The following is a 25,294-nucleotide window of genomic DNA, read 5'->3' as shown; positions in this document are numbered from 1 at the left end:
ATAGTTAGGTATTGTAAGAGGTCAACAATTCAGTTCTCCTTTTGACTCCCAAACAACCTATTTTCTACCATTCCAAAATGACCTGTCATTTCAGACTAATTTGAAATAAATTTTCTTCTGAAAACATTGGGGACCAAACACAGAAGTCAAAACATAGAGTATCAGTAGAGTTTTATGGTTAGGTTTCCATTCTGCAAAATGTTCATTGTACTTTAGTTGTTCCCCATGAAGACCAGGTGGAACATCTTGTGCTGTCGTGTGTCACAGTTCATATATTAGTCAAGTGCCTGTATGCTGTACTGTGCCTTCTCTCCCATTAGACCATGAGCTGAGTAGAAATAATGAGGAAAATCCTTAGGGCAACCCTGGGAGCTAAAGGTAGATGTACCAAAAGAGTTTCAGAAGGTAGAGGAGATGAGAGATCAGGAGTGACCATCAAAGATCAGTAAGGAGTTGTATGAGGTTTGGCCAAGTGTCAAGGTTTGCCCATGGGCAGTGGAGGAGTTTGTGTACCTTATAATTGCTCTACGCAAAAAGTGATGGGAGAGGGGATGATGGGAAGGATGTGTATTAATAGGCTTTAAAAGGTCTTAGTGGAAAAAGCCACAGGCTTGTGAAATACAAATGTAACCTCAACACAATGATACTGATCTTGATGGCCTTCTGGGCCTCTTTCCATCTGCTGCATTTCTGCCTCCTAAATCAGTCTCCCAAGAGCACAATAAAAAAAAAAACCCACCCGTCTTCTTCTCCAAAACTAGCCCTGCCATGGCTAAGTGAAAACCTGGCTCTTTGTATTAGGATTCCTCAGAATACTATGAAACATGAAGAATATTGTTTCTTTTCAGGAGGGGCTCCTTGCTTGCGTTGTCTAAATGCTTCTCCCCAGATAACCTTTTGCCTGCTGATTAGCAACAGTTTTATTTCTAGGACTTATTTCAGACTGAGTTATGTCTGACTTATCATGCACAGAGCTATGTGCTTGGTTGCGATACTATGGGTTTAGAAAAAAAAAACCCCTGCGATATGAAGCTGTGAATGACGTTAACAGCGCCAAGGGGTGCCTGCATCCTCCTGGTGTCTCTGGGACAAAATCAGCTCAATGGCATTGTTTAAGCAAAGAGGACAGTAACATTAGGGCTCCAGCTGACGCCACTGGTGACCAGGTGACGATACCCTAAAACCAAGGTTGTTAAAACAGTAGGACAGTTGGCATAACGTTTCCTTTGTGGTATGGAAAGATTTTCATTCAGGCGTCTGTTGTCTTCAAAGAACACACAGCACAGTCCACCCATCAGGGCAGGAGAGGAATGGAACGAGATGAGCAGTCAACAGCTCTATCCCTCATATGGGTTTGTAGCAAATACCACCACTGCGAGCCTTGGTGCTGTGGGTGCTTGACACTTAGAGGAATGTCCTTGCTTTAAAAACTCAGTTGCCGACAGAAAAAATGCCAGGGGAAACTAAAATCTTCTGAAGTGCCAGTAGATTTAATACAAACAAACAAACAAACAAACAAACAAAACCCCGAGGGAAATCATCCTCATCTACTTCCAAGCAACTGGAGAATGTAAAGTTGCATCTGGGAAAGCAAATTCACATCAAGCCTGTGAGTAGGTTTTGCAGCCTCCAGCTTTGGGCGATGAGGGCTGCTCTGCTCACTGAGCTCAGGGAAGTGTGGGGGTGATGCTGGTGGAAGTGCCTGGGGGCAGGGGTGGGCTTGGACATCAGAGACACCACTAGGGGTTTTCCCTCCCTTGGATGCTCGTTGTAGTAGAGCAGCAGAAGCAGAGCTGCCTCAAAGCATGGGTGTGTGTCACTTTCTGTGGCTGCAATGCATTGTGACTCGTTTGCCCACTTTTCACCTTAGCCTGACCCCTTTTTTACAGTCTGTCCTCTGGATCCCTCCTGCCTGGCGTCTCTGGGGCAGTGACCCTCTGTCCTCATGGACAACTTCACCCTTGTTCTTGCTGCATGGAGATGGCTTTGGTTTTGGTGCTCCATGCCACTCAGAGGGAGAGGGAAACCAAAACCCAGCCATCTTCAAACTAAATATAGCCCAAAGTTCATTCCATCCATCTTCAATGATACCTTGTGGCTGGGTGAATGATGACTCGTCTTTCCCGCCAACTCCATGGTGGTATATGCTGAGAGGGGAGAAAATAACAGCAGTCACGACCCACACATCTCTTCAGCTTTCCCAAGAGGAATTCATGCCTGGGTGGTAGGGTTGGTCAAAACGTCTGCCATTGCCTTCCCAGTTGTCACACATGGTTCTCCATCTCTGGGTGGTGTTTTTATACGGGCCATGATTTGAGGTGAAGCACACTCAGTCCTTCAGGTCAGACCTTCCCTTTGATCCAGCCGTGGGAATTTACAGTCATCCTTTTTCGCTCTGGCATGGTTTCTCCTGGCCTGCAGTTTGCCAAAGGGTTAGTTCATGCTTTCTGGGTGGGACTCACTAGAAAAGGACCTCTACATCTGTGCTAGTCACCCACATTCTTTTTATTGTTGTTGTAGAATTGATTGATCTACTTAGTGAAAAGGAAAGAAAAACTCATCATCTCCTCAAGGGTAGACCTAAAACAAGTCAAATTACATGCTAGAAGTGCCTGTGCCCTTCTTCTGGTATAAAGTAAATGTGGAATCGCTGACACATCTGGATGTCTACATCTAAGTGTAGCTGAGAAGAATTCTTCCCCGAGAACAATCCATCATCAGGATTTAAACATGAGTTGCCAGCAGCTCTGGCCTTATTTCACCCACACTGGTTATTGATGCTTGGATAAACTCAATATGCAATTAGCCTCAGTCAAATTCTCAAAGTCTGATATAAGTAGACACACTGGGCAACAAGGCTGCTGCTGACAATGCACCTGTATAAATGTGTCCCCTGATGGGTCTTTATTTCTAATTAAACCAACGTATGCAGATCTGGGATAGGACCCAATCTAGAAAATTATAATCTCCATGACAAAGATGTGTTTGGACCCCTCCATGTGTTAGGAAAGGGAAGAGCATTGCTATTCTTTGGGGGAGTCCTTTCTTGCATGCTTTAAATAGAATTCTTCCTTCCAGACAGCCTCCTGGCTTACACTTAGGTAACTATTTTATTAATTGGATTTCATTCAAGGTAAATCATGACTGAGAAATGCAAACAAAGTGGTAATCCTCTGAATGAGCTAGTTCAGATAAGGATTGAACAGGGCAGACACAAAAATAGCAGCCTGATTTTCAGCAATTGGAGGATTAGTGTTGAGTTCTGCCTTCCAAGTGCACCAGATGTTTTCTGGTTCTTCCTTCTGCTAAGCCAGAAGATGCTCAGAAATACCATGGTAGGGAGAGATAGGCAGGGTACTGGTAGGAAACATGAGTTTTGGGGTGTCTCTCTCTGCCCTCATTTTGTGCTATGAATGTTAAAGCTCCTTGTGGTACTCTGGGTGTCTGGAGACAGAAAAACATCTGCAAGCTGTCCACCGAGTCCTGGCTGGAGTGAAGAGGTTGGTGTCATCATGCTCTCCCATCTCACAGCCATCCTGGCTGGAGAGCCAAGGAGTTACAACAGCTACACTCTTTAATATTATGATAACCCCAAGTAGATGATGGAGGGATGTGTCATTTTGCATTTCACCTTGAAACAAGGAAAAAGGGAGTTTGCATTTGACGTTCTTGCTATGCCTTGGTTCCATTTGCCTGCTTTGCTACCAAGGAACAAAATATGATACTGAGCAATGAGAGGTGGTCAGCTTCAAATGGAAAATCTGAACAAAAATGTGTAGAGTTTTACATATGTTGGGGAGAAGGGCCATATATATCCACAGACGAATGGTTCCAAGGGTGTGTATTCATGTACTGTTTAGGTCTGTCCCAAGCATATGCCTTTCTATGTATGCATTTGCATGTTTATGCATACCAAAATATGGTTTCTCTTTATTTATCTGTTCATCATAAGGGCAGTGCAGGAATGCCCCTATCAGCAGAGACACCCACCCTGTTGGTTTTTCCTGATAGGCAGATGTAAATTCTGGTGTAAATTCACATTGCTGACCTGTGCCTGTTCATTCAGAAGCTCGGACCTCATGTTCTGACATTGTGTTTCCTTCTTTTGCCTTTGAGCTCAGCAGCAGCCTGTTGGGATTTTGGAGCTGCAAGAGGGCAGTTCCCTGAAAAAATAGGGAGTGGGAAAATGCTAAAACTTTGGAAATGGGGAAGTAGGAAGTGGTAAGAAAACAAGAGCAGGTGGCAGAGTTGTCCACTTTAGTACAGCAGTGGTTATTAGAGCATGCTTTAGGAAAAGGTACAAGAACAGGGAAAAATCCCTCCAAAACAGTCTCCTAAACATCAGGGAGAGAATTCCTAAACTAAGTATTTCTGTACATTTTATAATACACAGAAATGGATTTCTTTTCCAGGGAGTGGTCCTGTGACCCTTTACACACGCGTGGGCTGTGAATATCCACAGCATCCCATGAGCAGCTTTCCACAACTCATCTGTAAGAGCAAAGAACCATTTCCTTCACTTTTCTTTGAGCTTGATTCACTTGATACCACCCAGTTCTTCTGCTGGAAAAGACTAAGGAGAGTAGATCTCCATCTGTCTATGGATAAAACCCTTTCAGTGAAGTAGCCTGGGATTTACCATGGTGTTACATCAGTGGTGGGCAGTCACTTGGGACAGGGAAAGAGACTACAGCAAGAACACAGGAGCAGCAGAGGAATGGACAAAGGGAATCTGCAGCCTTGTGGTGGGGATGGAGGTCCTAAAGGTAGGAGTGGTGAATAGGGAAAGTGGAGGAGGAAAGAAGAAGAATCTATATCGGCTCTATAAAATTATTTTCTTGGATTTATGAGTCCATATTTTTCATGGACCTCACAAGCACCCAGAACCATCACAGAGACTAACCCAGCTCTCTTCTTATTTGCTTCAGTTTTATGTTTTTATCTGGCTTTTATTCTTTGTCTCTTCCAGGTTGAATTCACCCCTGATCAGATTGAAGGTGAGGAAGATGAGTTTTTCTTCTATGCACAGTAAATACCATCACTGGGAAGTGCTGGCAAGTGCTGGGGTGGACACGGGTGTGGTATTGGGGCTCCCCTGAGAAGGCACTTGACTCCCATACTTTTAAGTCATGGCTTTGCTCCTTCTCTGTCCCTCCTCCAAGTCCTTTGTTGAATTGGTCAAGAGAAAATGGGGAAAGTCATGCACCGTGCAAATTATGTACTCATTTAATTCAAGAAAACATCAGCCTCATTTATCAAAGAGACAAACCAAAAAAGAAAAAGTCCAACCCCCTCAAAACCTCAGTCCAAATATAGGTTCTTTCTTTAAGAAAACTGCTAACAAAATATCAATCCTTTCACAACTCTGCTGTTGAGAACTTTTCCCTGTATTCAATCAGAATTTAATGTGTCACAGTTTTGTTACAGTTCTCCAGAAACCAGCAAATAATGACAGTGATGGCATTTTTTTTTTCCTTTCAAAGCAGAACATCAGCACTAGTTTCTGAACCCCTTGTCCCAGCACAAGAAGCTGAGTCTGAAACCTCATGCATGAAGTCCTGGGAGGATTAACCACTACAGCTGCCCCTCTTTTCCTCAACTGCCAGTCTGCTTTTTACTTAAAGGGGTAATTGATAGATAGAGTCAAACATCTGGCAGAATTTTGCTTTAGTCTTTAAACACATGGCAGAACTTGGTAGAGCCTATGAAAGATGGTATCAGAAAATGGGTAAATTAGAACAGATGAAAAATAATAATAATAAAAATAACTCAGAGGCTATCCAATCAGGCTGATTCAGAGAGGAGAGATACGGAAAGAAAGATTTTCCGAACTGGAACCAAACACCATAATATCTTAGAGACTGAGGCTTTGCCACAGACTTCCAACATAACCTTGGGATTTTTAAGCCTCCCGTCATGATTTTAGTTTCTATTTTTTAACAACAGGTCAAACATGACTCATGATTGAAGGCAACTGGCAATTTCTGGGAACCTCCCCCTTTTCCAGTCCAAAACTCATGGGAGAACTCTAGGAGAGGTACAGTTGGTTGTCTCTCTTCAGCTAATGTTTTGGGGACTGGATAAGAACCACTCAGTTTCTATGCCTTGTTTTCTCTCTCCCTGAGGAGAACCAGCTCTAGAGACTATATCAGTGAATGGGAAAAGACCTATTCAGAAAACAATGGGAGCATCTCTAGAAACAGAAACTTGTCCGAACATCACCTGGGGACTGACCACAGCTCCTCAGTCAGCTCCTCAATTCCTTTCCTCCTGGCCTTTCTGGTTCTTTATTTTTTTTGCTTTCCTCTCTTTCATCTGACCTCTAAAAGGTTCTTAGGTTCATAGATGAGTAGGCAGACAGATTGATAGTTGCTAGATAGATATTTACTCCTAGGGAGAGCTTAGATGCTTCAGATGTAGAATTATATCTACAGCATGGTCCACAGTTGTTCCTGGATTGTCCCTGGCATGTGTTGTCCTTTATAGTAGCTTGCACATGTCAAAGCTTGCCAAGAAATGTGTCACCAGTTAAGAAAGTGGACAATCAGTATTCCAGTGTTTGAGACTGTTTTATTTTGTGTGAAAAACACAGCCTAGAAGGCAAGCACCATTTGCCATGATTTATAGCTGTTATACTGGCTGTTGGCGTGACTCGAGAGTTGGGACTTGCAGGAGCTCTAGATTAATATGTCTTTTTTGATTTGTTTTCTCCTTCCCATTCTCTCCTTACTCTCTCAAGCTTCCATGGTTGCCAGCTCTCCTTTTCTTCTGAGTTTCACTTGCACTTGCTTTGTTCTGGGTTCATTTTCAGCTCCATGCTGCACTGTTAATTTTGTCAAATTTCCTCTTTCAGGAAGTCATCAGGAGGTCAAGTTCACTTGTCACACCTTTATATGTGTTTGTTTAAAAATAGGCCTCTAATGCATAATAACCACTTCTCTCTCTCTGTTGACCAGATGAGGACCTAGGTGTCTCAGTGAGAGATGCTTCCCCATTTGTCAGCTGAAATTAGATCAATAGGGAGTTCATCCTATGTGTTAGATATTACTGGCTGTCAGTCTATCACCCCTGGTTTTCTGACCCCAACCGGTTTTCTGGCAGCTGATTCTAAATTGAGGTGGTGGAGGAGAAACAGACAATACAGCATCTCAAGGTCCTTGGTCTTTTCCAGTCCTATCTTCTAGTTTACTCTGAACCTCTTCCTCTTGCAAAGGAAAAGACCTTGTTACCCCAGACTTACTTCCCTGCAAGGATTCATTATTATGTTAGTCCCCAAAATGTTACTCTCTGGAGCAGAAGAGTGGTCTGTGGGTGAAGCCATGTGTAACACACCCATCTTTACATGTCCTCCTGCCTCAACTGCCAGTGAAATTCATTGGTTGTGGCAATGTGTATTTATGAAACTGAATTCCTGGCCTCTTCAGCCCCCTAAATTGCTGAAAAAAGAAGAATATGAGCTATTCAAGATGAGAAGATAGGTAGCAATTAGACATGTGAAAATATACACTGCTCCTGCCAGTGGTTTACTGGCTAGAAGGAGGATAAAGGAGGCCATAGCCATGCTGGTTTCATTGCTTTGATGGGAACTTGCATTAAACCAGTAAACGTAAATGCAAATGAAAAAAAAAAAAAAAAACACCAACCAAAAATGTTGCTTGTGTATATTGACAAAATGGGGTTCCAAACCCACAGACCAATGCTCTGGTGAGAGGCAGTTGCATCTGATTTTAAACTGAATTAAAAAAAAAAGAAAGAGATGAATGTGAACTGTGAGTAACTATGATGAATTGGGAACTTTTAGGAGGTGGGGTGAAGGGTGCTCAGGCAATTGGTCTCAGGGAGTAGGTAAGCGGCAGATGGGTGAGCAGCTCAGGGAAGTAGGTGTATTTCTCATCCGCCTCAGCTGCTGAGACCCCCAGTAAAGGGCAGAGCTGGGAGTGGGGCTCTGGACCCTTCCACTGTCAGCAAGGAGCCCGTGAAAATCCACTATTGCCCTCTGCTGGAGTGAGAGCTTCCAATGGGACCTGGCCTCCGACTGGTGACAGAGGAGGAAAAGATCTAGGAGAGAGAAGCAGGGCGAGAAAGAAAGAGAGAGCAAAGAAGAGAATGCAAAGAAGAAAACAAAGGGAACATTAAATAGTCCAAAAATGAGAAAATGCATCACTGTTTGAAAGTCTCAGATGAGTCAGGAAATGAGTAAGATATGAGTGGAATGATAAAAATTAAAAAGGAGGGAGAAAGGAGAAGAGGCAAATCCAGCCACACTGGAATAAAGAAGGAGAGAGGGAAATAAGCAAAAGAGAAGGAACAAAAAGCAGGAGAAGGAATAATAAGGAGGAATTGGACAGGGAAAGGTGGAGAAAATCTGGCATACAGAGTCCATGGCTGAATGGCTGAATGAGTCAGGATCTAGGGGAAAAAAAAAGATAGCTTCACTGTGTTTGAAAAGTAGGAGGGAAACCTATACAGAAGAGTAACAGCAGGGCAAGGGACAGATTCAGGAATTCACAGCTTTAAAGCCAAAGGGGTATTTGTGATCACTTGTAGACCATGCACTATGCAGTGTGTTCATTAAAGGATAACAGCCTATCACTGTTACTTGGGCCTTGAGAAGCTCCTCTGTCTCTGTAATGTGTCTGCAACTTCAATAGAGAGGCAAATCTGAGTAACTAGTGTGTCTGGGGATGTCTCCGCTGGGATCCTGCACTGACCCCATTCATTAATTGTAGAATAGGGACCTTCACCCGTGGGAATGCTCAACGTATTGCTGCTCGAAGGGACTCCCTCTTCATTCAGAAGTAAGGAGAGGACACGATGATATGTTTACAAGCATGTAGTAGAGAGGAGCTGGCTGTCTGGCAAGGGAAAGGACTCTGCATGGGCATGAAGGGGAAAGCAGGCAGATGTGAAACCGTGGAGGGAATGGGTGCATCTCCACCCATGAGATCTGGCATGGCATAGGTCACTGATGATATACCAAACCTAACTTCTCCAGATGCAATTGGATTGGGTGCTAGAAACATGAAAAAGCAAAGGATTCTTCTAGATCTGCACCTTTACTCTGTTAAATACATCAATTGATACATTATAAGGTTTTTCCATATGCCTTCGCCCTCCTCCACCAATAGACTGCTTGTTGTGTGATTATTCTGGTAGGTTATCATGGTGTACCTTGTTACCTGTTCATAGAGGTGCTCCGTTATCTCAATGGGCTGTGTCAGTGCTAAGTGTATCACAGAATCACAGAATGATAGGGGTTAGAATGGACCTCTGGAGATCATCTAGTCCAACCCCCCTGCCAAAGCAGGTCCACCCAGAGCAGGTTGCACAGAAACATGTCCAGGTGCATTTTGAATGTCTCCAGAGACAGAGACTCCACCACCTCTCTGGGCAGCTTGTTCCAGGGCTCTGCCACCCTCAAAGGAAAGAAGTTCCTCCTCCTGTTTAGATGGAACTTCTTCTGTTCCAGTTTGTGCCCATTACCTCTTGTCCTGTCACTGGGCACCACTGAAAAAAGACTGGCCCCGTCATCCCGACACTCACCCTTTAAGTATTTATAGATCTTGATCAGATCTCCCCTCCATCTTTTATTCTCCAGACTAAAAGGACTCAAGTCCCTCAGCCTTTCCTCCTAAAAGAGATGTTTCAGTCCCCTCATCATCTTTGTAGCCTTTTGCTGTAACCTCTCCAGCAGTTCCTTGTCCTTCTTGAACCAGAACTCTGTATAATGCTGAGTATAATATCCAGTTAACTAATGAGAAGAACTGCTACTGAATTCTGTACCATCCCAAGTGTGCCTGAAGAGCTGGAAAGCTCTCAAGGCCAGTAATTTCTATAAGGTTTTTTGCACTTCCCGACATTAGCTGAGACGGAAATACCATGAGAAGAGAATTTGACCTCTCTGATTCCATTCCCTGATTGAACCGGAAAATGCAGGGGAGGAAGAACACAAACATTGCAGATAACAGCAACAATAAAGCTCATCAAACTTGTTCCCAAACTGCAAAATAAAAGGGTCAGGCAGAGTTAGTTAGGGGGAAGGTCTGGGCTTGCTTTGACATTATCTGAGGGAGCATGGCATGTATTTCCTTTTATCATTTTGTCTTCCAGAATTTAAGGAAGCGTTCTCACTCTTCGACCGGACTCCTAAATCTGAGATGAAAATCACATACGCACAATGTGGAGATGTCTTGAGAGCTTTGGGGCAGAATCCAACCCAGGCTGAGGTCATGAAAGTGCTTGGCAGACCCAAACCAGAAGGTTGGTGTCCTCCTGTTGGTCCTCCTGATCTTGTTTTGAAAAAGATCACTCCAAGAATTACCCGAGAAGCAGAGGAGGTCTCCGTTTTCTGATGGAAAGATTAATGGTGAAATAACAGAGGATATGGAACAGCCTCTGCAAATCACTAGCAGAAAAGTAAACGAGGAAAAAAGTGATCTTGCAGTCAATATAATTGTCTCAAATTTAGGAGAATGATTTAATTTAATGGCCCTGTGCGTCAATGTGTTTTACACTGACAAGTTTTGGCCTTTTAAAATTGTTTTGATGACAGGCATTCACTTGTGTTTACTAAAAATGCAGACATTTTGAAAACATCTAAAGACACAAAGGCATAGATTGAATGCGAGGATATAGTTTGTTCTACAAAAGTATGTATTAGAGGATCTGTACTAATTGCAGTAATACGTCCCTTCAACATTCACCGTACAGCAGATATCTCTTCAGAACAAAAGAGATATCTCCTAGACCATTTCCATGTTCAGGCATTTTCTAGAGTATTTCTCTGTCCTTTCCTTCCACTGAGGTGGAGCTGATAATTAGGCCCTCATTCGACAGCTATGGTATGTCAGGATATGGCAGTGACACAGTGGCAGGTGGGGCATGGAGACATATGGGAACAAAATGCCCTCTGATGCTCTTGAAAGGCCAAGAATTAGGAAAATGGGATACACAGCCCTGGTCCTGCCTATTTGCTCTGAAACTCCTCTCCCAGGACGGTTTTAAGCATCTCTGTGTTACAGGGCTGCAAAGCAAAGCTGATTTCGTATTGGCAACGAGCTTCTCTTACTGTCTTCTACTTAGTTTCATACTTTTATGCTGCATAAAGCAGTCTTGGGAGTCTAACAGTATTTTCTTTCCTTGATGTTTGCATATGTCAGATACTAAGACATCTCTCTCTCTCTCTCTCTTAAAAACTCATATTTCTCTCTTTGCCAGGACTCTTTCCCACTCTATCCATTCTTCCACCTGTACTTAGAATATTTCTATTCTCTTTTCTCCCCTTTAGCTAACATTTACTGCCACAGTTCTCCTACCCTCACCTACCCACAGGGGACGCTCCGTGATTAGTTCTCAACTCTCCCAGAACCCACCAGAACTTTCATTTTCATCTGTGTCCTTGTAGACATGAACTCCAAGATGATTGACTTTGAGACCTTCCTGCCCATGCTCCAGCATATTGCCAAGACGAAAGACACGGGCACCTACGAGGACTTCGTGGAGGGTCTGCGCGTGTTCGACAAGGAGGGAAACGGAACGGTGATGGGGGCTGAACTCCGCCACGTTTTGGCTACACTGGGTAAGGTGAACGGTTCCTCATGCAGTTTCATCATTGACGTCTTTCCCATACTCCTTTTATCATTCTGGGTAACCTTTATGCAGAAAATGTCTGAGCAAGACTTTGGCCATCACATTGTTCTTGGTTATAAAGACCAAAAAAAGTCATTTAATAGTGAAGCTAAAAATCACTGACCTGCAGCTCAAATACTTGTTTTTTTTTTCCCTTCTTCCTTCCTTCCTTTCTTCCTTCTTTCCTTCCTTCCTTCCTTCCTTCCTTCCTTCCTTCCTTCCTTCCTTCCTTCCTTCCTTCCTTCCTTCTTTCCTTCCTTCCTTCCTTCCTTCCTTCCTTCCTTCCTTCCTTCCTTCCTTCCTTCCTTCCCTCTCTCCTTCCTTCTCTCTCTCCCTTCTTTGTTCCAGTATTTTATTTCTCCAATAAATATTTCCATCACCATAAAATTAGCCAAACATTGGAAGCCCCATCTATTCTTCCTTCAATATTTGTCTCCATTTCTCTGCACCTTCAAGAAAAGTGTTAAGATGAAGCACTTTTCTATCAGTCATCTGTTTAACAGAAATGTCTCTGAAATTTAAAGCTCCTGTTTTTAAAGTAGGGATCAATATTTCTCTGTCCTCTCAAATTTTGACTTCAGAAGCTCAGTTTTTCACAGAGAGTGATGGCAACAGAATGAGTGCAGGATAGAAAATTTGGCTGTAACTTAATGACAGGTTTCCAATTTGGATTAGAAGGCACTGACATGTTGTCATCTGAATCCAGCAAGCATTTCTCAAGACCAACTTTTTCTATTATAGTTTATCCACTATTTAAAAAAAAAAAAAGAGAAGCAGTCTCTTTACAAAAGAGATTTGATTTAGACCACAGGATTCCAATGATGTGTTTTGACCTAGGGTATCAATTCAAAAAGCTGAACCTTTTATGCCCAGGGGGTTTTCATTCAATGACACATCCATCTCTATTAATGAAACAAGGAATAAGAAAAAAAAAAAAGCAACGTTATTTTCCTTTTTATCTCTGATGCTATGAGATCAGTTTGGGGACCAAATTCAGTGATGACAAAACAACTACCCCAGGGTCGTGATTGATGCCCTTTCTAACCTTACCTGGGACAAAGAAACCACTCTGAGCAGTTTTGTGAGTTTCACGGTACTAAAAGAAATAATTTTGTACTTACCCTTCTTTTTCCAGTAACCCAGAACAATGTGGCAACGTTTGACTTTCAAGCACTGATAGGAAGTATTTTAATCTCAGGAGTTAACAGTTCTGTTTAGAGTGTCATCTCTAAATACTGGTCAAATCCTAGGCACAGCCAAATATTCTGTAAATTAGCATGCTTTTCTGTTCAATTTTCAAAAAATCGGTTAAATTTTCACAGGTTCACATCAGCTGGGGACTTGTTCCTGTGTGCCAGAACTCAGTGACAGGAAAGTGGAACAACATGAGTAGCAGGGCACACCCAATGCATTTTATTTTATTTTATTTTCATTTCTATGATTTCAGCTGAAATCACCCTCAAATTTTTTGTTTACTTTTCTGGAACTCATTTGATCTCATCCTAAAAATCAGTGCCTAATATTAGAATAAGGGGATGGACTGTGTTGGCCTCTGCTTAACTAAAATGAAACCTTGCAGGCAAATAGGCACCTAATATTTAGGTAATTAAATTAAATAGAATGTATCACTGATCCAAATCAGAAAGCCTAAGCTTGGCCTTGGAATCTTCCTGAACATCAAACTCAGAGGCAAACTAGATGGTGACTCTAAGAGTTTGCTTAGAGAGGACTTAGTTAAAAAGCCACTAAAGCCTTCAAGATCTGGCACTTAGAAGAAGTTTATTCTTAGAAAAATGAATATGTGAACATGATATCATGTGGGTTTCCATATTTATTCTGTCTTTTTGGTTTTCAGATCATATTTTCTCAGTTTGCAAGTACAAAAGTAGCTTTCCGAGCAGTCAGCACCACAAATTAAACTGAACAGGAAATCTCCTCCTCTTCTCTCTCACTCTCTTTTGTATTCATTGGTTCTTTGAACTGTGCTTCTTAAATTCTTCTAAAAGGGCCCCAGGTACTGAACAGGCATTTTGCTTTCCACCCAGGTGAGAGGTTGACTGAAGATGAAGTTGATAAGCTAATGGCTGGTCAGGAAGATGCCAATGGCTGTATCAACTATGAAGGTAGGTATGACCACTCCAGTCTGAGCAGTGCCCATGTGCTTGAAGGCTTTGTTGCAATTATCCTGAGAACGTTTAATTCTGTGGAAAACTTGGAGCAGGATGTGTGCTTTTACAATTTTTAGACCAATTCAGAGTCTATAACTCATCTGATATACCCTAGTCCAAAGCTGAATGGCCACGGTCCCTTCAGGAGGTGGGGCTGTATATTCTTCTTTTGTTTGCCTTTTCTTTTTTAACTTTTACATTATTTTTTCTACCTTCCCCCACAGTTCTTTGTCCTATCAAAAAGAGATACATCCATTTTGTGACTTCTTTACAGAAAAACACTAAATTTCCCTTCAAAATCTCAGCAAAAAAGTGTTACCCTTAGTATCCACTTTGTTGTCCTGAGAAACCTACAAGACCCTCCAAAGACCTTCCATTTTATTTCATTGCTATTGTAGAAAGACACTAAAAGGATTTGGTCATGAGTACCTGGAGAATGGTTCTCTCCTGCATCTTGCAAGCCTACATGCTTCAGGCTGTTCAATAAAACCACAATGTTCTGGCAGAGATCATGAACACACGCTTTCATACACAGCTGAGCCCTTCTTAAGCTTGATGTGTGACTGACCGTTGACCATCTTGGGGATTTAGCTGGTCTGTCATATTCACTGAGCCTTTCATAAGTATTTGGGTTGGTGGTCTTCTATTTACAAATACTAGTGATCTGAGCTCAGGGAAACATTTGCAAGTAGTTTATTGGTAGAAATCTGTAGATTTAGCCAACCCAAATGACTCATGAACTTCAGATGAATTCGGAGAAATTCATAGCATGGGGGCATTACTGGGAAGGAAAAAATATTTCCTTACTGCAAAATATATTTTTCCTTTTCCTTATGAATTTCAAAATTATATATAATGAATGCTTTTTTAAATGGAGAAAAATGGAACCCAAAACATTTTGAAACAAAAGCTTAATTTCACTTTGAAATATCTTGCTTGTTTGTAAACCTGAGTTTGCTGGAGAGATATAGTCAGGATACCTTACTTGGTGACCTACTGTGTTTCCTGGAGGTTCACTCCAGAGGCACCGTCAATGCCTCCTGACTTAGTACAAATTTGCTGAAGTCTCGAAAGCTTTGCAAGACAAGGACCCAGAGTGTCTCATGGCTGTATACTCTGAAAAGCCAGTTCCGTGTGGCAGCCAAGGGTAAGGAATTAAGCAAGCTACGAGGTGACTGTGTGTGTGTTCATTTCCACTGGCTACCTAGGCTGCTGGTTACACTGCACTGGAGAAGAGAAGGCTCCAGGGAGACCTTATAGCAGCCTTCCAGTACCTAAAGGGGGCCTACAGGGGAGATGGGGAGGGACTCTTTATGTGGGAGTGAAACAATAGGACAAAGGGTAATGGTTTTAAACTCAAGGAAGGAGATTTAAACTGATATTAGGAAGAAATTCTTTACTGTGAGGGTGGTGAGACACTGACACAGATTGCCCAGAGAAGCTGTAGATGCCCCATCTGTGCAAGTGTTCAAGACCAGGCTGGATGGGGCTTGGAGCACCCTGGTCTAGTGCGAAGCGTCCCTGTCTGTGGCAGGGGGGTTGGAAATCAATGATTTTTAAGGTCCCTTCCAACCGGAACCATTCTATGATTCTATGTTATATACTATCTTAAGGACTTACAAAGTGTTTAGCACCTGGTATCTTGAATCTTATTTCCAAAGTGTAGTCTTCATCGCATCAGAGGGAAGAAAAAGAGGCCAGGACGATCTTGAGTTCAATGAAAATGAATTGATGAATGACCCTTCTCTTTCTCTTGTTTCCAGCTTTTGTGAAGCATATCATGGCCAACTGAATGCCAGGTGAGTCTCTTCTGTCCTCCTTGCATATCTGATTATTTTGCTTTTGGCATCTGAAATAGGGTTGAAGAATGCGTGACTAATCAAAGAGGGTGAATATTTTCAGCATGCTGTACAAGGAAGTAGGACAAGAATGGGTAAAACACTACCTTCATCTTATGAAGTGCACAGGAAATCGGTGACCTTCCTGCAGTCATCTGGTAAATCTGGACACCTTTATTTTAGAAGTCCAACATAAAATATCCTAAAATGATTTGATTTCCAAACAACAAGGCCTTATTCCTTTATGATTGACTGGAAATTTCAGAGGATGCGTATTTTTCATGCCCACTTACAAGGCCCTGCTCCTAGGCTTCTCCAAAAAAGGTGAGGAGATAGAACTTATCTGACTAGAGAAAGAGTGGGCAAAAATACAGTGAAAAGCAGATAAGAAGGAGTAATACATGCTTTTGTTGCTGAACCTACACTAGGAGGATAATTATTGGCCTTTCATAAATCTGGCTCCCAACATCTCCTGGCAAATTGGTTGGTTTTCCAGGAAAAGACATGAGCTTTGTCCAGCATATCTTCTGGCTTTATTCAGTAGTGTTCTCCAAACCACAGTATCATTAAGGGTATCTTTGTCTTGCCAATGCAAATGAGCTGAACTTTATTTCCTGTATTTCCTGGTCATCATTTATTTTTATATTCCTGGAAAAGGTGCCCGATGTTTTCAACTGGCATTCACCATTATTTATCTCTGTTCAGCTCTTGGGAAAGGTTTGACCTGATAGTTAACCAACTCCATCTATTCTGCAAAGTGTCTGATAAACTGGGAAAGGCAGTGGCTTCTTTCAGATTTATTCTGATTATTTTGGGTTTTGTTTGTTTGGTTTGGTTTGGTTTTTTTCTTCTGCTTTGGTTTATTTTTCCACTCTGTCCTGACCAGGCCTGGCTTTGTTTTGTTTTTGGAGCTCACATTATCCCAGCCCACCTGGACCTGTCTGTTTTGTGGTGACTTTTGATTATGTTCACTGGCACCCCAGAGAGGGAGTTAAGTAGGAGTCACATCCAGGTTTTTGGGACTTTTGTTCCAAGACACGGTTGAACAAAATGGGAACTGGCTAAAAAAAAAAAAAGACTGGGTTTCTCTTCTTGTTATGCTCCAGTTTTCTTTCTTAAAGGCATTTAACCCCTCTGAACATACACTCCGTTTTCCCTCACTGGCTCCTGGTTTTTGATTCCAAAGATCTGGACTGGCTCACCGCCCTAGTGGGTAATCCCACAGTTAGCGTGATCCTAACTTGTTGTTTAGAGATATTTTCAATCCTTAATCTTATTCTAAACCCATTGCCATAGGAAATACCCATTCCGATGCCAAAATTCTTTCTAGTCACCTAAAGCAATGTCAGCCACCAAAGAAGACAAGTGAAGCAGTGATAGGATGTGAAGCTGGAACAGGGCTGGGAGCTACAGAACAGGGGCCAGCAAAAAAGTCTTTCCTTATGATGGGCTTGGAAAGGGAGCTGAGAGCTTCTGACTCACAGAGAACCAATGTGCCACTGATTTGCCAATGAGCCATGATGGGCGTCATTCAGGGGTGGCATCTTCCACTCCCTGCTGTGTGGCTGTTGGCATGTTTAGGGAAAGACAAATGCAGTCTTTATCCTTGAAAGGGTGATGGCCTTTTGCCATAGAGCGTATAACAAACAAATCCCAAAACACTGGAGTTTAACTCGGTGGGAATCTGGATCTGAGTCGAAAAATAAAGTAACGTCTCGTGTTTCTTGGCCTTTCCCATAAGCTGGAGGAAAGCTAGAGCTGCCTCCCAGTATAAGAACTGAATTGCATCTTTCCTCTTTCTTTATTTTCTGAGTGCAGTTGTGACTACTCTGTATTGACTTTTTTTTACATAAAGTCTTTCCACTGGCTTGTCCCCAGGTGCTACATACTATTTATAACACAGAGTAATCAATTGCATCTTCAATTAGTGACTCTTCCACTGTTTTTTTTTCAGTCTCCCCCCCACAGGTCAAGTGTTCTGTAGAATTATAGCTAACTAGTCTTCCTTCACAGTAGACACTGCTGTAGAAAACACTCTCAGATTGGCTACACAGCTATAACCTTATGTCATGGCCTATCTCTTGGGTGCAGATCCATTCATGGGAGCTGATCAAACAGCCCAAAATGCTGGGAAAGAACATCTTTGGGAGCAACCTGGATGTTGCCAGAGTTGTTCGTATTCCTACTTCTCTAATACAAACCTTGTGGTACAAAACCACCCTGTGTAACTTTAAATATATAAGCTCAAGCAGTAGAGCAGTACAGCTAGAGGGACAGTCTATAGTGTGTACGCAGAGGCTCAATTTGGTGTCCCGCATGTAGGTTCACGGTGTTGTTTGAAATGCTCCAGGTGTCTTCTACATCCATGGCCTCACAGATGGGATGGAGAGCTCATGGCAGACTAGTGTTTTCTTGCAGCTGGTAGCCAAGCAGGGTACTCTAGGACATCTCAGGTGGCTCTAGGTGCTGAGGTGTGAGGAAGTGAATTGAGCCCCGTGGCTTGAGCTCATGTGACGGTAGGTGAAACCCTACAATAAGCCACCAGTATTTGACCAGCTGACATAGTCTCCCTTGGCTCCCATGAGATTAAGATGCCTACAAGTACTACATGAAAGAAGGCTATTTCTGTTTCCAGACCTAAAGGAGGTCCAGTTAGATGGACCACACAGAGTGATTCACCCCTTCCAAAGAAGGGACATAGATGCAATGAGTCCAGCTGCCAACCTCGAGAAGGACAAAAATCCCATGAACACTATGTTATATTTGTCACCTGTATGGGAATGTTCTCAGTGCCTTGGCTCTCCCAAATTTCATCAGATGCTTATGGCTCAGGAACTGAATCCTGCCTGAAACCGAGATGTTAGCCAAGAGAAATGCCTGTGCTCAATTGTTGCTGATGGGAGACTGACTACAGATAATAGAGGGATAACAGAAGTAGTAGAAACTACTTAGTGGTTCAGGAACTGGACTATTTTTCTGAAAGCTGAGTCTTTAACCTAACTTCATGTCTGACGTGGTTATATTACCTCCCATGCCTGTTTCCCATGTTTTGTCCATCATTTACATGTTGAGGGTAAGATTGTGGGGTTGGGACTGACTAAGGGTATCTTGTCATGTTGTGCGATTGCTCTTTGATGTCAGTTGGCATCTACGGAGGGAAGAGACACTCGGCTGCAGGCCTCGCTGCCAATAAGCTGAGTACAGATGCATGAGAACGATTGAGGCTGATTCCTGGTAGCATTGTTTGTTTCTTCTTTCTTTCTCTAATGCTTAAAAACAACTTTATTTTTAGGACAAGATAGGAGCTGAGAACCCCAGATGCTGGCCTTGGATTTTGATGTAATGGAATGTCTTCTCATTTTTCAGCCCAGATTCCCATTACAGAGCTACAAAATGTGCTGTCCCTGAAGTTATTTGGATAAATGTTTTCTTGATTTTTCTGTCTTGTTTCCTCATGGGAAGAGGGTGGCCTCTGTGGAGATTCAATACACTCAGGAAACTGAAGAAACTGGAATGTGAACTATGAATACCTGGGCATTGTCTTTTTTTTTTTTTTTTTTTTTTTTCCTGCTACAGAGTATAAATAGCAATATGAAATTATTAAGGGAGAAGGGAGAGAAGGGGATTAATTTTTTCATGACTAAATCAATCAAAAATTGTATTTGTCATCTAGCTATAATCTTCACTTCCCTCCCCTATTCCTTCCAAAACAACTGGACCTTTCTCTTTGTGTTTATTTAATTTGTAAAAAAACAGCTGTAAGAGAGTAAGGGAGAAAAGAAATTAAACCAATTGTATAAATCTCATGTATGCAAGGAATATTCTTAATCTTTAGAGAAAGATAGTAAAAGTAACATGCTCAGCAATCAGCAACAAACGCAACATTGTTCGCATGTTTCTCAGCTTTGGGAAATAACAATTCAAGGAAGAAACTAAAGCAAAACAGAAGTGTACACAATGTTTGCTAAAAAGCATCTCTTCTCCAAGAGGTTAACTTCCCTTTCCAAAAGTCTGACCTATGAAACAAGTAAAATGTCTTTCCCAATGCAAACTGGAAATTGTTCTAATATACGTATTGGTTCTTGTAGCTTTTTGCAGTAAAACATGGCATTCTTTGTCACCTGGTTTCATCATTGTTTCTATGTGTGAGGGAAGGGGAAATGGGAAATAAATACTGTTGGGAAAAACTGGTAGAGGCAAAGGAAAGCTGAGAAGCATGAAAAAGCACATGGATTAAGTTGGCTCATTTTTCAGGGGAATAATAATTTAAAAAGTAAAAAAATAAAGAAACCTATATCCTTTGGGGCTGGAAAAAGGAGAAGCTAGAGGCTGGTACAACCTCTAAAAAAAATCTAAATATGCGACACTCCATTTAAGAGAGAGGTATTGTTAAAACACACAACTTGGAAGCTTAGTGGAGGGGAGATAATCAGTGGAACATTGTAATACCAGGATACAAACGGCATAGCAATGACTGAATAGGTCATCCCTGCAGAGAAGAATTGCTAAGAATGAGAGAACACAAACAATCAAATTACATGAATATAAAAGCTCTAACAAAATGTACCATTGAATAGCAATAATAGAAAATCAGCAGTCAGACAGCTAGATGTAGTATCAAGCTGATGGCAATAACAATAAAATGCTAAAGGAAATTCAAAAGGCTGGTGCAGAGGGAGGAGTAGAAAGATGCTAATAATGGCAGGAATGTCTTGTATCCAGCCTGGATTAACTGTACACAAAGGTGCAAGTAGGTGGCAAAAAAGAATTGTCACCATGAATCACTGGTTTTGAAGGAACCACCTCTGAAACATCACTCCTGAACAGAGCCATGGGTTGAACAGGCCGTTGACAAGGCCATGAGATTAGCAACTGGGTCTGCTGTAGTGTGCCAGAGATGGACACCAGAGATAGTCACCACCCATGGTCCATCTCCTGCTCAAAGGTCCCTTTGTGAGCATCCACTTCTATTCTCAGCATTGGTTCCTGTGATTTCCTAGGGCCTACTTTGCCTTGGGGCAAACACAACTTCATAGACATCTTGTCTTCATTTGTGACCCTAATGATAGCTTAATATTATTTTGAATCAAAGGTGTACAGTAGCTGGAAAATGCAGTTCTTTCTCCCTCTCCTGCTGGTGTAATGAATCACTTGGGCATGTCTCCTGGGAGATTCTTACAAGGGTATCTCTAGTTTAAAGACCCCTTCAGCTGTAGGACTTGTGCAGCTGAGGAGCACCATGAGGGCTCAGTAGATAAACACTCTACTAGCAGGTACCATCTGACTACCTCCTCTTTGTCCTGTCTGTTGTTCTGTCACCAAAACTCATCTCTGAATCGGGCTGTTGGTGTCACACCATGAGTTCTACATGTCCTAGTCTAGGGCCAAACCTGCCAAAATTTCCATCAAAATCAAAGCATGACTGTCTGTTCTGACTTCTTTCCAGAGAGATTTAGTTACCCCATCAGGTGCAGCTTAGGTGGAAGAGCAATCCCAGTGTCTCCAGTGGACCATCAGATGCTTTCTTCCTCAAATTCTAAACACAAAGCCACCACCCTTCCTCTACTCAGACTCCCAGTAAGGAGTCACCTTGAGGTATTATATTTAAATCTTGCAGAATATTTCACCATACCTTCCCCAAACAACATCTGTCCTCAACCACAGATGGAGGTAAGCCTTTCACCTGGGAATATGGATGTCATTCACCTACCTGAGTGCAGATATCTGTAGAGTTGCTGTCTCCATCTGTCCTGGGCTTTAATGTTTATCTCATTGGAACACAGATAGTATCTGTACCATGAGGATTACACATTATTACTGGTTTTGTTGTTGCTGTTACCAAAACCACAGTTGAAACATCCTTATCACATGAATCCAGCAGCTGGGATTTACTTGAAGCTCACAGATCTTTCAAGAAAGCTTGAAGGGCTGGTAGGGCTGCAAGTGAGCCTGCAAGTCCTTTGATGGAGCAACATCAGGAACAAAGACCAAGAGGCCAACCACACCCACCTCAGTTGATGTGCACCAGTCAAGAGGGCAAGGCAAGAGGACTGCCAAAGTGCAGCACGCAGGGCAAGCTGGGCTCATCCAGTGAAGCAGAAGAGAATAAAATACCAGCTGGTGTTTCACGCCAAGTGTGTTGGCAGAGGTCTTTGAGGAAGGATCTCCAGGTCAATTCAAGATACATAAGCAAAGCTGTGTTTGGGAGAAGGCTGGAAATGTGCCTATTGCCTTCCGTGCCTCAGGACAGGCAATTGCTGAACTTTGTTTTCATGAGCACAAGATTCACTCACAAGCAAACTGGAATAAATAACCAATATCTCCCCCTTCCCTTCCCTTCCCTTCCCTTCCCTTCCCTTCCCTTCCCTTCCCTTCCCTTCCCTTCCCTTCCCTTCCCTTCCCTTCCCTTCCCTTCCCTTCCCTTCCCTTCCCTTCCCTTCCCTTCCCGCCTCCTCTCCTTTACCCCTAACCCCAAATTTAAAAAAAAAACAAAACCCAAACCTCCTATCTAGAGAATGTTTCTTAAAAAAAATGTGGGCAGGAGACATGCCAAGTTTCTAGAAGGTCTTTTTATAGCAGTAGCATCTGGCTCTTTGGAAGACTCCGTAGGGAGTTTTGTTGGTGACTTTACATCTGCTGTGGTTAAGCTGCTAATGGACTGGCTGTCTGGGCTGCTGCCTGTTCCACTGATTCCTTCGTACCATGCTTTGGTTATTTGAGGAGTTCAAGCCTATTGACTTCTTGCCAGAATTACATAGTACATTCCAGCAGCAACTCGCATTGCAACACCCAGTCCTGCAAGAAGGGGTTTCAGACGGAGCAAGGATATTGGCTGGCATTTCATTATCCTCTCCTTAAACCCTCCCAAGCCTGGATTAGAGCAGGGGGTGCAGCCTGGATTTTTTTGATCCAGAAGCCAAAGGGAAAGTGAATACCGTAATATTTTTTCAGTGTTGTCCACAAGCAAGTAAACAAATAAATACATCAATAGTTTAATCTAGAGGGGCCAATTAAAAATCTTTTGCCCCCTAGTGATATGTTCCAGCTCATTTTTTTACTTATTAATCATTGTAAAAAATATTTTTTAACCTCAAGTAATTAATTACTGTCTTGGAATGAAAAATGAAAATGCATCCATCTGTATTATTTTGAAATGAAACATTTTTGCATTTTCAATGTTTTCCTCTGTGACCAGAATTATTCTGTTTTCAGCCAAACTTGTTGTCAAAATTACAATTAATTTCCTTCATAATGCCATTCCCCAGAGAATCTGCAGATTTTCCCAGAACTGGTTTCAGGATTAATTTTTCTCACCTGACCCATTCGGTTTTTCATAGCTTGTGCTCTTACAATGAGATTAATTGGCCTTTAGAAACACTGGTTTTTCCCTCCACTGAGAATAAAATGATCCTAAATAACTGCTTCAGGGATAGGCTTTTTGAACTCAATTCGGTGGCCTGAATAGTCATATGGTTTGGCATTTGTGATGTTCTAGGTATCAGAAATATGCTCAGAAATATGCATATCTTCTGCAAATCTTGTTTTGAGTTTTTGTGGATGAGATTCATCCTATTCAACTCATAAACTGGACTGATTTGCTCACAGAAACCATCACTTTATAGACACTGCCTGTGAACTACTTCACCCCCTCCTTGCCCCACCAAGATAAAGCCCCACCGAAGGTAAAATAGGTTTCTTATCTGATTTTGCAAAGTGGTTTTTGAGTGGTAACAATGTGAAAATACCTGTGAATTCAGGTTTACTGGTAGAATTAATATCTGATGATATGACTCTGATCTTAAATATATTTATGAGCATTTGTGCAGAGCTGTAACCACACTGCACAATGTAGACAACGTGAGCTATGAATTCACCAAACGTCTTTTGATACAGTGGAGCTATTTTTCTCCCAGTTTTATTTAACACAGAAAATTCTTTGGATTCCCTAAAGCTTCTCACGTAGCTTATGTCCATCCATCCTTCTTCTCCCGTTTATCTGGTGAAGCTGTAGAAATATGTCAAAAGCCCTGCAGAACATCAAAATGAATGTTTTCATTTATAAATCCAAAAGTGCCTGTGTTTCTGAACTAGCTGTTCAGTGAATTCCTTCACTTTCCTGTAATAAAAGTGCCACGGGAGAGTTATGATGCGTGCCAAAGATAAAAGACAGGAGAAACGAAGAAAGAAAAGTATGTATGTGTGTAGGTAGACCTATACTGAATTGAAGCAACTGTGTGTCATTTGGGACAACACTGGCATTTGAAGCTGTGCTTCTGTTCCCACCAGGAAGAATCAATGGGTGCATAGGAATAAGCACACAAACACACAGATAACACAAACTCACAGAGAATCTCTCAAGATGTTGTTTGACATTTCTGGAATAAAGTTTCTGGTTTGATGATAGTACGCTTTTGGGAGCCTAGTAAGAGATTTTTTAAAAAAAACCCAAACAATAAAACAACCTCAAAATCCATGGTTGCTCAACACAAAGTACTTCTCCGGCTTAAACTCAGTGTGTGTCTTCAAATCAGCTCAAAACTTCCAAAGAACTTCCCTGCATTCAGGTAGACTTACGGGCATCATCTTCCTCTACCGCTCTAACTTCATGCTGGCCTGCCAGAAAAAAAATATCGGTAGTATCTTTCTGTAGCTTCTGTAAAACAGATGTAAAAGTAGAAATTTGGCACACAATCTATCATACACACCAGACAGACTGAAAGTATCACAGTTGCACACTCAGGGTTGGTCTGGACGAAAATCTGTGCATGTAACTTTGTGACCCTCTTCCAGGTGCGCTCATAGACAAACTTATAGAATCACAATCCCCCTGCCAAAGCAGCTCCACCCAGAGGAGGTTGCACAGGAACGTGTCCAGGTGGGTTTTGAATGCCTCCAGAGAAGGAGACTCCACCACCTCTCTGGGCAGCCTCTTCCAGGGCTCTGCCACCCTCAAAGGAAAGAAGTTCCTCCTCCTGTTTAGATGGAACTTTTTATGTTCCAGTTTGTGCCCATTACCTCTTGTCCCGCCCCTGGGCACCATTGAAAAAAGACTGGCCCCATCCTCCTGACACCCACCCTTTATCTATTTATAAGCATTGATAAGATCCCCCTCCCTCAGTCTTGTCTTCTCCAGACTAAAAAGACTCAAGTCCCTCAGCCTTTCCTCATCAGAGAAACGTTCTAGTCCCCTAATCATCTTCGTAGCCCTTTGCTGGACCCTCTACAGCAGTTCCCTGTCCTTCTGGAACTGGGGAGCCCAGAACTGGACACAATGCTCCAGCTGTGGCCTCCCCAGGGCAGAGCAGAGGGGGAGGATGACCTCCCTCCACCTGCTTGCCACACTCTTCTTGATGCACCCCAGGATGCCATTGGCCTTCTTGGGCACAAGGGTACATTGCTGGCTCATGGGCATCCTGTTGTCCACCAGGACTCCCAGATCTTACATGCACTGGTACTTAAAAACAGACACAATTCTTTAAAATCCATTGGCAACCAGCTTTCCAGAAGGCACCTTTTACTTATGTGACATATCTTTTCACATTTGTCCTGGACTATGGACGTCCAAGGTTGTGTCATTTGGGGGACACACCCCCCAAAGGCAGCAGGTTGGAGTGGAAGGACACGAGGTAACACAGGCACCATGGCAGTGGACCGCAGAGA

At 42.4% G+C, this 25,294-nt stretch overlaps 1 protein-coding gene across 2 annotated transcripts in view; it reads left to right on the top strand.

Moving 5' to 3' along the window:
• The window catches only part of MYL3 (myosin light chain 3), a 39,726-nt gene extending 17,619 nt beyond the window's left edge, over positions 1 to 22,107 (top strand). The window contains exons 2-7 of one of the 2 annotated variants that reach the window (XM_074156988.1): positions 4,970 to 4,997; positions 10,111 to 10,260; positions 11,405 to 11,578; positions 13,674 to 13,751; positions 15,560 to 15,595; positions 18,927 to 22,107. In XM_074156988.1, coding sequence (XP_074013089.1) covers positions 4,970 to 4,997; positions 10,111 to 10,260; positions 11,405 to 11,578; positions 13,674 to 13,751; positions 15,560 to 15,588 — 459 coding nt within the window. In that variant the 3' untranslated portion in view covers positions 15,589 to 15,595; positions 18,927 to 22,107. The remainder of the gene's footprint in view (positions 1 to 4,969; positions 4,998 to 10,110; positions 10,261 to 11,404; positions 11,579 to 13,673; positions 13,752 to 15,559; positions 15,596 to 18,926) is intronic. The other variant, XM_074156990.1, reaches the window with a different exon arrangement.
• The last annotated feature ends 3,187 nt before the right edge of the window (positions 22,108 to 25,294 follow it).

Source organism: Numenius arquata, chromosome 12 (genome assembly GCF_964106895.1).
Source record: "Numenius arquata chromosome 12, bNumArq3.hap1.1, whole genome shotgun sequence".
Classification (NCBI taxonomy): domain Eukaryota; kingdom Metazoa; phylum Chordata; class Aves; order Charadriiformes; family Scolopacidae; genus Numenius; species Numenius arquata.
The sequence above is the reverse complement of the archived record's forward strand: the minus strand, read 5'-3'. Positions and strand labels throughout refer to the sequence as shown.